At 33.6% G+C, this 15,940-nt stretch overlaps 1 protein-coding gene across 1 annotated transcript; it reads left to right on the top strand.

Annotated features, from left to right (window-relative positions):
- Positions 1–11,286: 11,286 nt before the first annotated feature.
- On the top strand, positions 11,287–15,223 carry LOC131854075 (uncharacterized). The gene is made up of 5 exons (XM_059205202.1): positions 11,287–11,306; positions 12,786–12,875; positions 13,573–13,791; positions 14,319–14,464; positions 14,960–15,223. Exons 3-5 carry the CDS (start codon positions 13,602–13,604, stop codon positions 15,170–15,172), a joined length of 549 nt encoding a protein of 182 aa, XP_059061185.1. The 5' UTR covers positions 11,287–11,306; positions 12,786–12,875; positions 13,573–13,601; the 3' UTR covers positions 15,173–15,223.
- Positions 15,224–15,940: the final 717 nt, after the last annotated feature.

Here is a 15,940-nt window from a genome sequence, read left to right as displayed (position 1 = left end):
TATAAATTTAGCTTCTATACTAATAATTATTTATTACTATTGGTGACATTAATGAAGTCTCTCCTAGAAATCATCGTGATTAATTCCTGGTGAATTCACGATGAGTTAACTGGCTTGACTTCATCCTCATCTTATTATTAGTTGCTAAGTCCTCGCCAGCTTATACTCTTAGCGCGGATGCACCATACCATGCAGATCCATTAATAATAATAATTAATATTTACTCATTTCCTTGACGCATAGTATAAAATTTTTGATGATACTAATTTGAAAAGAAAGCTACGCGTAAGGCTACACAGATATTTAAAATGAATCGTAATTAATTTAAAACAATATTATGTTTATGTACTATTTTCTACTAAAACAGTAATAAGTTACGAAACAGTATTAGGTTACGAAATCTTACAATATTCTATTGTACTTAGAATATTCTCTTCATTTCTACGTGATACATGGACATACTAAGACAAATTGAAACTCTACAATGTCTCCAACGCTGGCGATACTTTCATACTTAGTTTAGGTAAACAAAATAAAAGATGTTTAATTAATGATCCCAAAACTTTAAAATATACTAGTATTAGAGACCTTAGAGACCATTAACAATAGGTACTATTACAGATAAATGAATATTACATAGTAGGTTTAAATATATATAAAGTTGGCTCATGGCGCATACAACTCGGTCTTTCACGATTAGAAGACATATGAATTTATATTGAAATATACGTGACTCTTATAAGTATAAGTATAATTTATCAAATATATAATAATAATAATATAACTCAGGACAATTCACATAGCGCCATCTAGTCCCAAGCTAAGCAGAGTCGTACTAGTCATATATACATTCTATGATACAACAATCATACTTAGGAACACAAATGTTTGTACCGTGCGAGGAAGAGTGAATTGATCCCACAACCATTGAAAGTAAGGCGGTGTGCTAAACCGCTAGAACACTGAGTCATCAAGTATTTATTTTATGCTAATATATTATATACAGCAGGAACAAGTTATAATATTTAAGCAAGTTATCCAGCCTCTTAGTCATTATTATTAGTTACAAAAATAACTCAACATAATTATTGTGCAAAGTGAATAAATAATATTTAAGAATCGCAACAATATAATAATTGTAATATTTTAAATTATATACGTCACCTACATAATGATAATAATATAATATATTATTATGTCAACAGATGTACCAATATAGTTCCTGCGACTATCTCCTCATTTATTCCTTATTGCCGCAGTCTACCCTAGACGGCTGCACTGTTCCATTGCCATATTGGATGGATGAACCACTCATAAATCACCATTTCATATAACTAATATCATGCCTGTGTACAGTAAACATTATTACACAATGGACCAACTGACCTGACTTTCTGCACTCTATCTCCCACTGGTAACTCTCACCCCTCCCCTCTCCCAGCGTATACCGCAGGAACACTTCTATTCTACATTTTATTCTATATTCCTTCTAATCTGCGGTAAATTAGAAAAAATCACCCATTAGTTAATGTTGGTTTTTCATAAGGAATATATGAGATTTCATAATGAATGATTTAAAAAAAAAAAAATACTCGAGTAAATGAACTACTAAGAATATGATTATGGGTGATGTGGATGACCTATGAGGACTACCAAATAGTATTTTATCATGTACCAACTATTACCTGACAGAACCAGAGTAGTGCTTCGTCAGGAATTGCTGCAACTCTCTTAAAGGATGGAAAAAATGCTCATTCTACTTTTAAACTTCCGCTATGCGTAAATATTAAGCAACAATCTACATGTTCTGTCCGCAAAAATTGCCCTCTTGGTAAATTACTTCAAGACGCCTCATTGATTATGTGGGATGAATACACCATGAGCCAAAGAGCACATATACAAGCCGAAGATAGAACCTTCCAAAATCTTAGAAACTCCTCTGCTCTCATAGGCGGCAGTACTTTGGACTTGGTGGCGATTTCGGATAGACTCTCTCTGTCATTAACAGAGGTACACGAGCAGATATATCAATATAATTGAAATCGTCTCCCTTATTGACTTCAATTGAAAGATTAAAATTATGAGCTCTCATAAATATTATTATGAGACCTCATTTTTATGGAAACACAGATAGTGATTTCCTGCAACAATTGGTCAAACCTGGGGAAAAAAAATTCCCATTCCAAATTTAAACAGAAATGTGCTGGATGAGTCCCTAGGTCAAAACGTCCATAATTTAAAAAAAATAGTAGATGCTGTATATCCTTACATCGAGAATTTGAACGAAAAAGACTTATATTGTTTGTGTTCTAGGGTATGTAATAGTATCACCCAGGAATGATACTCAAGTACGAAATAAACAATATGATAATCAAAAAGTTCCTGGCCAAATAAAAAATTACAAATCAAATGATACCGTGAATAATATCGCAGTTCTCTATTCGCAGGAATTTTTAAATTCACTAAACTCTTCTGGAATATCACAATACGAATTGAGATTAAAAATCGGAATTCCAATCATGCTTTTGAAAAGTTTAAGCCCATTTAACATGTGCAATGTGACGAGGCTACATACTAAGGAATTGAAGGACAATTTAATTGTAGTGATAATCATCACCGGCCCCGCAGCTGGGGAACTAACTCATATACCAAGAATACCGAAGATCAAAATTGATCTGCCAATACCATTTAAACGGTTTCAATTTCCGTTTAAAACATTTTTCGCATTAACTTTTAAGAAATCCTAAGGCCAGACCTTCGAATTAGTAGGGATCGAAAAGAATGTTTTACTCATGGCCAACTGTATGTTGGCCTATCACGGATCGGAGTTCCTGAAAATCAATTTAATTTGCTGCCACAAAACAAAACAACATCAAATATGGTGTACAGGGAGGCTCTGGGAGGCTCTCAATAAAACTGTAACTCGACGTAAAAAAAAGGTATGTGTGTGTACGAGACATAAAAACTTCTTTGTATTTATTTTAAATTTCGAACGCGCTTCGCATTCATTTGTTTTAAGAATAAAAAATATTGTTAGAGATGTGAAAATTCCATCATGGCGTTTTATTTATCTCCACAAATTCTCAACTATGATTTATACAGTGTGTGTATGTTAAAATTTACAATTTTTGTTATATGTTCGCATATTGTTATATTTCGAACCCTTGGCGGGCCGTTATAAAGTATAAAACAATTTCACTTACCTATCTATGTTTTGATCTTAAATAACTATGCCGATTTTGATGCGGTTTTTTATTAGAGTGACTCAAGAGAAAGATTTAAGCTATATATGTTATACCACCTCTACTGAGCACGAATCTTTAATCGCGCGATATAGGTTATCCACGGTTATAGGTTATAGCTTAACAACGCAAGCGAAGCCGTGGGCGGAAGCTAGTTATTATTAATATTATAAACGCGAATGTTTGTGAGTATGGATGGATGTTTGTTACTCTTTCACACAAAATCAGCTGAACAGATTTTGATGAAATTATACAGCTTATACATCAAAATAACATATAGGGCATAACTTTCACGCGGGTGAAACCATGGGCACAGCCAGTGCTATAATAATTATTTTCTAATAAATATTTTTCAAAGTAAATTTAAACCGTCTACTGTCAACAGTGAACTTTATTCTCTTAGATATTTTATGTATACTAGCTGTGCCAGCGGTTTCACTCGCGTTAAATTTCAGTAAAAAAATGTAGCCTAATAAATATAGCTATATATTACTGTAAATTTTCATCAAAATACGTTCAGTAGTTTTTGCGTGAAAGAGTAACAAACATCCATACTTTCGCGTTTATAATATTACTAGCTACTTGCCCAGGCTTCGCACGGGTGTACAATTGTACATGTATTATATATCTAAACCTTCCTCTTGAATCACTCTGTCTATTTAAAAAAACCGCTTCAAAATCCGGTACGTAGTTTTAAAAATTTTAGCATACATAGGGACGGACAAACAGCGACAGCGACTTTGTTTTATACTATGTAATAATGATTAAAATTGTAGGTGTCATACCTAATATGCTTTTACTGAACATCTATGATGATTATATGGCGTATGCTGTAATTTTTCTTTATTTCTAACCGAACACAGATTTTGAACAAATTTGTATTGTGTAATTATATATTAACATATATTTTCTTGTCTCATGTAATTGGAATTGCAGACAAGCTGACGGTCCATCTGATGGTAAGTTGTCGCCTATAAAACATGAACAGCGCCGCACTATCAAGTTTCACGTGACGCAAGTGGTACCTACCACCCATGTATTACCATTCCAGAGTACAAACATATCATAGATTGTAAGGTCACTGCTATATGACATCCTTTAACCATGCCTATGTACTCTCAATTGTATTACTAATAAGGATAAACTATTGATTTTATGTACAACAATTGTAATAATAAACCACATTATTCATTATTATGTTCTCAAGTGGCGGCCAGTGTCATCTGCGATACAATGTATAGGACATGTTTATATTTGTTTTTAATAATCGCCAAGAGCAACGAATATGGTGAGTGTAAACAGCACTTCATTTTACTGTAGAACTCTTTACTTTTTAGAACCGCAGTTGGCCTTTACAGCTTCACCCAACGAATGAGAACCCCTTTTTTCAAACTACTTAACTGATACCCGCCGCTTCGTCTGCATTTTTGAGATGATCTCTATGCCCGTCCTTGTGACAACCTTCTCTGTTTCCACAATATTTGATTAAAATCCGTTTAACGGTTAGTTGTCAAAAGATAAAAAAACAGACAAGTCCACTTTCGAATTTATAATAAAAAATATTAGTATGTAATTTTTTTTTTACTTCTTACCGGTGCATTGCTTACACTGCCTGATGGATAATATAATAGTAGAAATGAATGAAAATAGAGAGATGCTTGTATGGACGTTTATTATAGCAGAGCGCAGTGACAGAAGTGTTATAAAACAAAATGTATAAAAAGAACTCTTATATTTTAAATATGGATAAACGAATATAAAAACTACCAGTGACTCTTATTGTAGGTCTAACACTCCCCCGCAATGAGAAAACTCTGTATAAGTAAAATTATATCAAAACAAAACTGTACACAATAAAACTAAACACTATACACTAAAGCCTAACACCAATTATATATACATATTACTAACGAACTCCTATATACAATATCTAATCTAAGACAATATACAGATAGCTAACCTAAACTTAATGAATGAGTGCATTTACAATGTTTTAACTTCATTAGAGGTTTCGTTAAAATGTCAGCGATCATGTCAGTAGTAAGTATGTATTTGGGAATGGGATTATGATATGCTAGTGAATCTCGAATGAAGTGGTGTTTAATGTCTGTGCGTATGTGCGTATGTGCTTTGTGCGTACATGATACGTGTTGTCTTGTCCCAGTTTTAGGCCTGGTTCCAATGGTGTTGTAGCTGTTAATGCGTCATTCATATTGAATTTTTGTATGAGTTTCTCAATGTATTTAGTTTGATCGAGAGTGATGACGCCGGATCTTTGTATTACTCTCATACCTAGACAGTCCTTGAGTGGACCAAGATCTATGATGGTGAACTGCTATTTCAGTTGGTTTTTAAATTCATATTTCATCTTGTCATTTGTACAGAGAATGAAAAGTCATCAACAAATACAGCGACTAGGGGAAAGGGATTGGTAATAATGGGAACTAGTAATTCCTATTGCTAGCAATGTACCATGTTAGGTCGACATCCACGCGGTTCTCTCTGGAAACTATCGTGATAAATTCTTGGTAAATTTGTCACGATGGGCTAACTGACCTGACCTCGCTCTCATCCTATCATCCTCCACTGGTGCCCCGCCAGCGTAAATCGTTAGTGCAGGCAGGTGTATCATTTCATTGTCATCCAGTAAAAAAAAATACAGCGACTACAAGGAAATCATTATCCTCTCGTTTGTAATATATACAGTGTTCGTTGACTGTTTGTGTAAGACAGAGAATTTTCATTGTTTCAGAAACTTTTATGTTCCATTGGCGTGGAGCTATTTAAGTCCATAAAGGGATTTTTTTAAATAATCAACTTTCTCCTTTTCTTTTGAAAAGCGTTCTGGTTGTTCTATATATATTTCCTCTTCGAGATCTCCGTTTAAGAATGCAGTTTCTACATCTAGGTGGTCTAAAACGAGATTGTGTTGCATCAAATGCCAGCAATAATCGAATTGATGATAATCTAGCGACTGGTGAGAATGTTTCACCATAGTCTACTCCTGCTACTTGAGTAAATCCTTTTGCTACTAGTCTGGCCTTATATTTGACTATTTGGCTACTTGTATCCTTTTTTAGTTTGAAGACCCATTTGCATTTAGTTATCATTCTGTCTGTTGGTCTGTCAACTAAAATCCATGTTCCGTGATTATTCAGCCTTCATAGCTTCTAACCAACTTTTTGTGGATGATCTAATACTATCAATACTATTATGATATCTATCAGGGGGATGTCTGTCTCTAAGAGGATATCTCCTTTCAGAAGATTGTTCCATTGAGATTTCAGATTCGACAGATACTTCTGGAGTTTTAGATTCTTCAATGTCTGTTGGCTGTGCAGAGGTGAAAGGTTCAGGTTCTGTATGATGTTCACAGACTGGATTTTCCTGTTCTGCTATAGGCTGATACATGCACATATGCTGAACCGGACTATAAATAGGTACAAGCATATCTGGCTGATTAGATAAGGAAGGAACTTGGTCATTGTCGGGATGTTGGTAAAATTTTTTGTGCGCCCAAGTTGTACTAATTCATATACAAAAACACATACACTTTTCTATAAACACATACTAATATACGTAGAATACACTTAAACTGATACAAACTAATCAAATTCCAAATATCTGTATTCATGTAGGTCTATTACAGACTCTTATGATATATCAAATCTACCATCAGTTCGGAATGATTTCAAGATGAGAAGAACTGACAAAAAACAATAATACCTACAGATTCATTTTTAAATTCAAATGGGAGAATAGAGTAACCACCAGCATATGCTATTGCAAAAGCAAAAAAAAATAGTCTAATTAATGTTCGTAACACAAACAGACCAATCCCCACAAGCAGCACCCGTTCACCAGTATGACGATGAGCCAGCCATCATTGCACACAACCATATTAGAGGGAGCACAATGACCCGACCCACCACGCCGCCACAAGTTGGAACATTATAGAGAACATGACTGTTTCAAGTTACTCTATCTACTACGTCATTTATAGTATTTACAGCATAGGCAGTAACAATCACAGTTTTCGCCATTACAATATTTGATTTACATTATTTAAATTATAACATGTCATTAATCAATTTATAATAAGTTTATCTGATGTTTAATACATTGATAATTATATTCATGGGAACGTTATATGCCTCATAACAAAAGTTAAAATTGTAATTAAGTCCACTCATTGCAGTCATTGAAGTAGTCGTTTATTTTGTAATAAACAATAGCTTTAGCGCAAAGTGTATTTTTTACATGTATCTTAAATTTCCCTTCATTTAAATCATCTGGCAATATACCCATGAAAGACGTACTAACTTACTTTTTAGAGACGAAAACTAGATATATTTAAATTATTTTTATTCCTTGTATTAAAGTAAATGACTATTCTTTGTAAATAAATTTAAGTATTTATGTACATACATAATATTTTCATTTATATATTAAGAGGGAACAGTAAGGACACCTGTTTCTTTCAAGCGTTCTCTAAGAGATCGCGACACGGTAAATTATATATTGACGATTTGCTCTTTTTTGTGATATAAAAATTTAATCTACATCAGCCGCCTTTCCCCATAATATAATACCATATGACATTATACTATGGAAGTAACTAAAATACACTAGCTTCGCTGTTACAGTATCAATTAACTGTCTAATTTTTCTGATAGCAAAAGCAGCCGAGCTAAGTCTTTTAGCCAGCGGAAATATATGTAGTCCCCACTGCAATTTGCAATCTATTACAATACCAAGAAAAGAACTCTCATCATGAAAGGCCAAAACGTGGTGATTCAAACTGACAATTGTTTCATTAATTGTTTTATATTTGGTAAAGAGAATTTAACACATTTTGTTTTCATTGAATTAAGCGCTAGATTGTTTGATGTAAACCAGTTAAGAACATCCTCAAGAGCATTATGTATATTATTAAAATCCTTTGTACTTCTTTTTACTTTGATAATAAGTGATTATATATATATTACACATACCTATTATATCGTGCGAGAAATCGAACCCGCTACCATCGGAAGTAAGGCGGTGACCTAAACCGCTAGAACACCAAGGCCGAAATATACTTACTGGATCGAAATATGGTAAAAGTTATAAAAGTATGTTAGTATTAACGAAATAGTCCACACAGTTTGCCGTTGTTTTAGCATGCATAGTGTATTAGGTATTATAGTCATTAAATAGCAATTTTGTTGATGTAGAAAAGTTTTACATGTTAACTAAATTAGTTATTAATTTAGTATCGACTATCAAATCTGGAGAATGCTGTAAACTTTTGAAACGAATGTGTTTTTTTTTTTAAAGAATTCATGATCTCCTTTATATACTGAGAAATCACTATGAGAATCTTATTGCTCCGGTAATACTACCTACAAGACACTCTGAGCTGTATTCCACAGATTACACGTTTAGGTACAGCTTTTTTTCTGCAATTAATTGTTTTCAAAAGTGGAATTACCCCACAACAATATATCATACCTTAGTTAGGATGGAAAGAAGAAATAGAATTGGCATTTTCTCAGAAAAAAAGCTGTAAAAAAGCTCATTGCATATATTAGCTATTTCAATGGATTCTGTAATAACAAAATCGTCCTGCCAAATATTTTGATAGTTTTGAACTTCGTCGACTTTACTGAGTGTTTAAACCTTTAATTACAGTAACTCAGGAATCTAAGATGACCAAAGCCGTGGGTGACTACTTGGAGACAAATTGCAGTTTTGTAGGGCGAAGCAACAACACATTATTAACTATGTTTTGGTCGCAATTATCAAACGACGGAATACGTAATAATTTTAGCCTCAAATTAAACTCCATAAACGCTTTTGAAAAAAATGCTGAATCATAGGTTTTGTGTTAACTTTAGACCAAAAGATCAAATATAATATTTTAAACACACAATGTAAAAATTATGTGTTATCGGGCTTGCTAATTTGTGATCTCTATTTCCACAGGTATTGTCTTTCTATAATGATTAACACCGAATTTTTTTATTTCTCTAATTGGCAAATCTCGGTCTATGCACAACAAAAATCTGCAGATTTTGCCATGCCGAAGAGGAAACACCACTACACGTCCCATGTGTTGTAGGTTGTATTGTAACACACACAGAAACAAGCACGCACCGTGGTATTATAATTATCAAGTTTCGGCTGATTGCTTCCACGCACACTTCCAATGAGCCCTGTGTTGTGTTCTGAAGTCATCATATTGTTATAGAATCGCTGCTGCAAATTAGATTATTTTTTATCACAGGCGCTACAACATAAGTACTTCTTGGTGGCAATTATAATATTACTAACTATTATTCACTGAGACATCCGATAGATATGCGTGTTCAAAGCAAATTGCAAAATCAAAATAATTCGGCTGGAGCAAGCAGGTAGTTAAAAAAAATCAATTGCTGATCTTTGAAGCCCGGCCGTTAAAAACCAATGCAAGGAATCCTAACAATGCCCCAATAGTCGAATTGTCTCTTCAAGTGTAATACAAGTTATCCACTATTCATAAATAATTATTAATGACTTGCATATAAACTTGCAATGCTATTTAGAGACAACACAGATCGGTGACTCACTGCTTTGTAATTGCACAGCATTGGAATTTGTAACTCGTTATACTTTAACGGTTTTCTTGATTTTACATACTTTCTTTTGCAAGACACTAGCACACCGTTAAACAATTTCGCAGTTTGAAAAAATGCTTTGTAAGGCATATATACAAAATATATTGTAAAAAATTAAAAATATGCGTAAAATGAATTTATTTAGTCTATACTGACTCAAAGCGCAGCGCGAACCCCCTACTTATACACGACCCACTCGCGAATTACGCCGGACTGCTATTGTTTCGTCATCATTTTTATGAATTTATTTATTCGATTCGCACACGCAGTCTAAATGAATTGAAATGTCCAATCACTAACCAGCTTTTTGACTTGCCAATCGTAACAGCAATCGGCTGATCACGTGACAACTTTCGTGGTCAGAAGCAGTGATTAGTTAGGAAGCGTAACCGTAACCGAAACTATCGGATATCCGATATAAAAAAATATTCGTAACCGAACCCGAATCCGAAATAAAAGTTTCGGATAATATCGGATAGGGGCGGAGCCTAATAGAAACCCGTCATGTAACCATTTTATTAGCTATTTGTATTTTACTTTTGAAATTCCTTAAGAAATTAATATCCGTAACCGAAATTATCCGAAACTAACGGATAATCCGAAATAATTTCATATCCGCATCAGTATCAGTATCCGGTATAATAATCTTTCCTATATCCGAAGCAAGTTAAAGAAAAAGCTAGAGTCGTGTCGTATCAACAGCTAAAGGGACTGATAGAAGATCGTGGAAGGTGGCGGGAGCTCCACCGACAAGAGCACAGCTCTTAAATTATGAATGAATGAATATCCGAAACCTATTCGTATCCAAAATTTCATATCCATAACATAACTGGTCAGAAGTATTGTCTCTCGATTGGATGCGAACGGCGGTTGCAACCTAGCTGAATTTCATAAAATCCAAATTTTGCTAATATAAGCCAAAGAACCCTCTGAACCATCCTCATTCATCAAGTTGATCGCGGCGTGTGAGATCGTCTTACATAAGCTGGATATCACAAAGTGTCATCGGTTCAACCTAATTGATACAGCTCTATATGTCTCTATAAGAGATTATGTTTCAGCATTTTTTTAATCTTCACAAGCTAAATAAATAGCTATTGTAATAACTAAATTTTTAATTCATATTTAGGTAATATTCGATATATGCATCTACAGATATTCTGTAGATGCATTCAAATAAATATTTGAAAAAATATGCTTACTTGCCATTTTCATTGAAAACATTAGAGTAAGTACTTACAGCCTACAAATGTTTCAGATTTGTTTAAAATTGAAGCATATAAGAATGAGGAGAATATTTTACTTACAACGAAGGTGTACCCTTTTGATGCCGATACGACTATGAGTTGTGTGTACATTACAAAGGAACATAATGACTCGACAAACAAAATTGAAAACATACTCGTCATAGATCCGACAACCGAAGGTATGTATTAAAAACGATACGGATGAATGAAGTTCGCTTGTAAAATATCAGAAACAGTTAAGGAAACATTTGACTAGCACTGTCAACTGAACTGTCACCGTTCAGGACTAGTCATTAAAATGGTAATGGAAATTAAAATTAACCGTTAATTAATGTCGATATTTAAAGTTGTATTTAAAAAAAATTAAGTAAATTCATAGGATTTTATAACATTAACTAGACTTCGACTGTGAAGATATTCCGCCATTGATGTTTCGCGTCGTGATTCAATTATGGGCATGGTAGGGACTCCACTCTGAATTATATTGTTCCATTCATGTTTTACAGAGCTACACTCTATTCATCATTCGTCTCCATGGATAACTCTTGTCTTAGCTAATCGACCGTAAAGCACCTTGCTTTTAGTTTTCATACACACTTTAATTGCCTCTTCTACAGCACAAATTTGATTTTAATTCATTGAAATTGGTTTAATAATTTAGCAGTGTAAAGGTACAGAGGTAAATGACACGGCAAACGTGGTTTTGCCATTAAAAAAATAATTAGGGGTTGATGGTAGGGTGAAAATTTAGGGTTGTAATTATTTACTAATACCGAATCATAATAAAAATAGAATAGTCAATTATGTCAAGAAACAAAGATTTCTTTTTTGGGTGGGCCACTCTTATCACTTCGGGGTATAAAAATAAATATACTATAAAATGACTAGAAAATGCATTAAAAATTTAACTGAGGTAAATGCATACATATGTATATAGTTAAAGAATGACTATATAAACTATATAAATAACACACACACATACATATACACACACACTTACCCACATACCCATACTCCTAATCAAACACATGGACACTATAATTTTTATTCTTTTTTTGTTTTCCTCATTTTTCTTGTATAAGTACTTATTACTTTGATCTTTTTTTCTCACTACACTGTGTTAAATAAAAGTTCAGTACAATCTAGTATGTCAAAAAGAACAGCGTCTCTTTTATACATTTTTTTTTTTTGTATTCAGAAGTATTTAACTTTTTTTTATTTTTTTTTATTCCTTTATGTACACAACTGCAGATGTACCAAAAAATGTTTACAGAATGTTTGGAGGGAACTGGATTTCGTGACACAGGTTTCACCTAAATCGAAAGCCAGGGCTAACTATATTTAATTGTACCGTGCATTTATGAATAAAGTTTATTATTATTATTATTATTACTATTCTTAGACATATACAATTTTATCAAAATCGGTTTAGTAGTTTACGAGTATGGTTCCATCGCGGATAAAGGACGTGACACTGAATTATTATATATTAAGATTATGGATTATGGATATCATTGGAATTATATAAAAAACAGGTCTAACGCATAAAGTAGTAAACTATTATAGTATGTTATAGTAAACAAACATCACGATCATTTCAGGAACAAAACAACCAATCCATGCCGTATACCCATTCTAACTACTCTTTATATTTACAGATAATAAATTGAAAGAACCGGATATTATAAATTACGACCCCGGTAATGTTACATATAATTGTAACGGTGACTATTTAATTAAAGTAAACAGTAAGTAACAGATTATTGGTTACCTTTATATTAAGTACGATTCATTCCCATGAACGAAGGCCGCCGGTAGTAAAAGTATGAGGCAAATCCTAATGGGGATAATACTAATACGAAAAACATGATATAATACTGACCTTACCTGCCAATCCAATTTTTTTTTGTTCTGTATATACCTTAACGGTAAAAAAAATGTTCTTGGATTATAGTAGGTACATAATAGTTTCTGAAGAGAGCGCGGAACACGCCCCACTACCATGGCATACGCCAAACAGTCTCTCGGACAGAAGGACTCGCCGTATAAAAAACCCCGACACATCGCACATCGAACACGCACTCTCCTAGCGCAAAAACCTCCCCGAGCCACCCATCCGAAAGACCTCACGTAATCGACCACCGCGAAGAGCACATTCCGCGCTACCGCCATTTTTTCTCATTTCAATCAAGTCCAATTACTGACGTAAACCTAAGTCTCGCATATTTCAGCAGCCAAGCAGCTTGCTTTGTAAGCATTGCAGTGCTTCGGTGAAAAGTGATATAACGCAGTATAAGTGAAATTACAGGAATAAGAGCCATGTCATTTTAATTATCTGGAATAACGCGTATCAAGGACGTAACATAGTAATATGATGTACGAAGTGCTGTACATATATATAAAATAATAAACCAGCCACGTTTTATAATATTATTTATCTTTCAGAATTCAACAAAATAACACAAATATTACAAATGTTCAATTGCACTATGATTAACATGACTTTAATCGATGATGATGACAACTCGATAATATATTATATCAAATTTAATTGTACACATAATGATACATTTAATACTAAAACATGTTCTCGTGAAATATTACAAAGTTATATGTTACATTTGAATGGCAGTAAAACGATGGACGAGTACAATGAAAGCAATGGTACGTAGCTTCTTTTATTTTATTTCTACGTGAAAGCTCAATTGTCGCAATGAAAGCTGCTCCTTACCTACAGTTAGTAGGTAGGTACTTACTCAATGTGGTTGGCGTCATTGGGTGCTGGAATATTAATTGAATTAATTTAGTAATTACGATGACAGTTATTTTATTTTATATCTACTTGCAGCCGTGACTGGTTATTTATCAATTCACCAGAGGTAGACTATAATGAGTCGATTACATGGTTACCTAAGTCTCAATATTTCAGCCGACAATCTCCTCGCTTTAAAGCTGTGTTTCGGTTGAAAGGTGGAGATAAGGTGGTAAAATTATAGGATATGGATGCATAACATTCTCAACAATGGCAACGAATGATAAAGTGATATTCGCGTGATGTTCATGTCTATAGTTCGTCAGATTGTCTGCAATTACAATTTCATAAAAAAAATTAGGTTGTGGGAAGCCAGTCGGGTCGCCCTTGTAATTTTGTATTTTATCCATTACTGTACACTCTTATTGTCTGTTTACAGATGTGTCTACTATACTGTTAATTATCTCTGGGATTGTTATTATAATCGCACTTGTAACATCTTTGCTATGGTGGAGACGTCGACACAGAAGAAATCGACGCAGAAGAAACTCTCAAAGCCCTGCTCCAACGGACGAAAACATATACGTAAGTCGTTTTAAATTGTTAACAAGCTGGTACATAGTAGGTACCTCAAGGAGGGCCGCGTGGAGGTTGATCTGACGCTCAATTTTTATGCAACCCTATTGTGAACTGCTTTGCTCCCATGTCGAACCAAGGAAAGGCAGTAGGTATTATAGTTTACTTATTTTTAAACTTTCGGTTTCCGATATACTGAAAATGTGACAGAGCACCAGGTCTCAAAACACGAATGTCTAGTAATATCTAAACTACCAATATCTTAACTTATATGCAGAATCTGTCCCTACCACTGACCCGTGTCATTAGACAAAGGGAAAACCCAGCCGAATGGAAAGGTGGAACCCCAATTGTCCAGTATTTAGAACATATGCCATTTTTTTTACCAAATTCCTTGTCAGACGCGTGAAAAAATAATGGCGTGACCATTTTTTTCTTTTCCAACTTAAAGCCGTCAGTTTTCTCTGTCAATTTGCGTAGTACAATAAATTTACACATTTTTAGTCTACACCACATCTACATTACGTAAGCTTAAATCACACGTACATGAACAATGACGAGCATGCATGCAACTACGCGGCCCATCAATCTGAAGTGCAGTATGCGGACCTGGATATGATCAGACAAACGCCAAGGTCCGTTGACATAAAGGAAGACAGTACATATGCAATGATTACTGGCGTATTACTGCCTGCAAGGAATACTAAATTAGAATGAATACAATGTATTCAAAGCAGTATCTACAAATGGATGTTACAGTATGACCGGCAAGAATGCCGGTCATACTGTAACATCTCTAATGGTCTGGTTTTTATTTGTTCTTTTAAAATAACATTTATCAAGTGTTTACTTATTTAAGATTTTGAAAATTCCACACCTGAACAACCAATGCTTATAACATTATTATTACATATAGGTATATATAACTTATTTAAATTTATTTATAAGTATAATCGATATGGGTGGTATTAGCTATTTTTAAATAAAAACAATTGATGTATTTATGTAGTGAAGCGTACGGTTTAAATGCATTTAATAACATTATTTTCCATTTATGCATTTAATAAGTTTTGACTTTATGCCAAAATAACATGCAGTAGTAGTTCGGTAAAAACAACCACAAACACAAACTAATTATTTACATTATTACAAAAAAAATAATTTCCAAAACTGGCCACCTAGTTTGGCTAGTGAAAGCAATCTATATGAAAGATACATCTCTCTGAAAAAAAGTAATTTTAGAAAGACGCACAAATCTATTTCATTTCATGTTACCCATCGACATGTCATACTCATACAAAGCAAAATGGAAATATTATTTTATTAATTCATATTTTTACAATATATTCACTGAAACTATCTCAAAATAGGTACCTAATGGTAATTTACAATAATAAATAAATAAATATCTGGTCCCCAATGTAGGTTTAGGTTGAGTTTGATTTATTTATATTTAAAATAATAATAAACAGGAAAGATTTGATT

Source organism: Achroia grisella, unplaced genomic scaffold (assembly GCF_030625045.1).
Source record: "Achroia grisella isolate CSIRO2021 unplaced genomic scaffold, CSIRO_AGI_Agris_v1 utg1186, whole genome shotgun sequence".
NCBI lineage: Eukaryota > Metazoa > Arthropoda > Insecta > Lepidoptera > Pyralidae > Achroia > Achroia grisella.
This window is presented reverse-complemented; position numbering and strand designations above follow the sequence as displayed.

Excerpts from the sequence above, each read along its gene's own strand:
- LOC131854075 (XM_059205202.1), top strand. The coding sequence starts at position 13,602 with ATGTTCAATTGCACTATGATTAACATGACTTTAATCGATGATGATGAC. Across the intron at positions 13,792-14,318 it reads CGAGTACAATGAAAGCAATG|ATGTGTCTACTATACTGTTA; the intron begins GTACGTAGCTTC and ends GTCTGTTTACAG. Across the intron at positions 14,465-14,959 it reads CAACGGACGAAAACATATAC|TCTACACCACATCTACATTA; the intron begins GTAAGTCGTTTT and ends ACACATTTTTAG.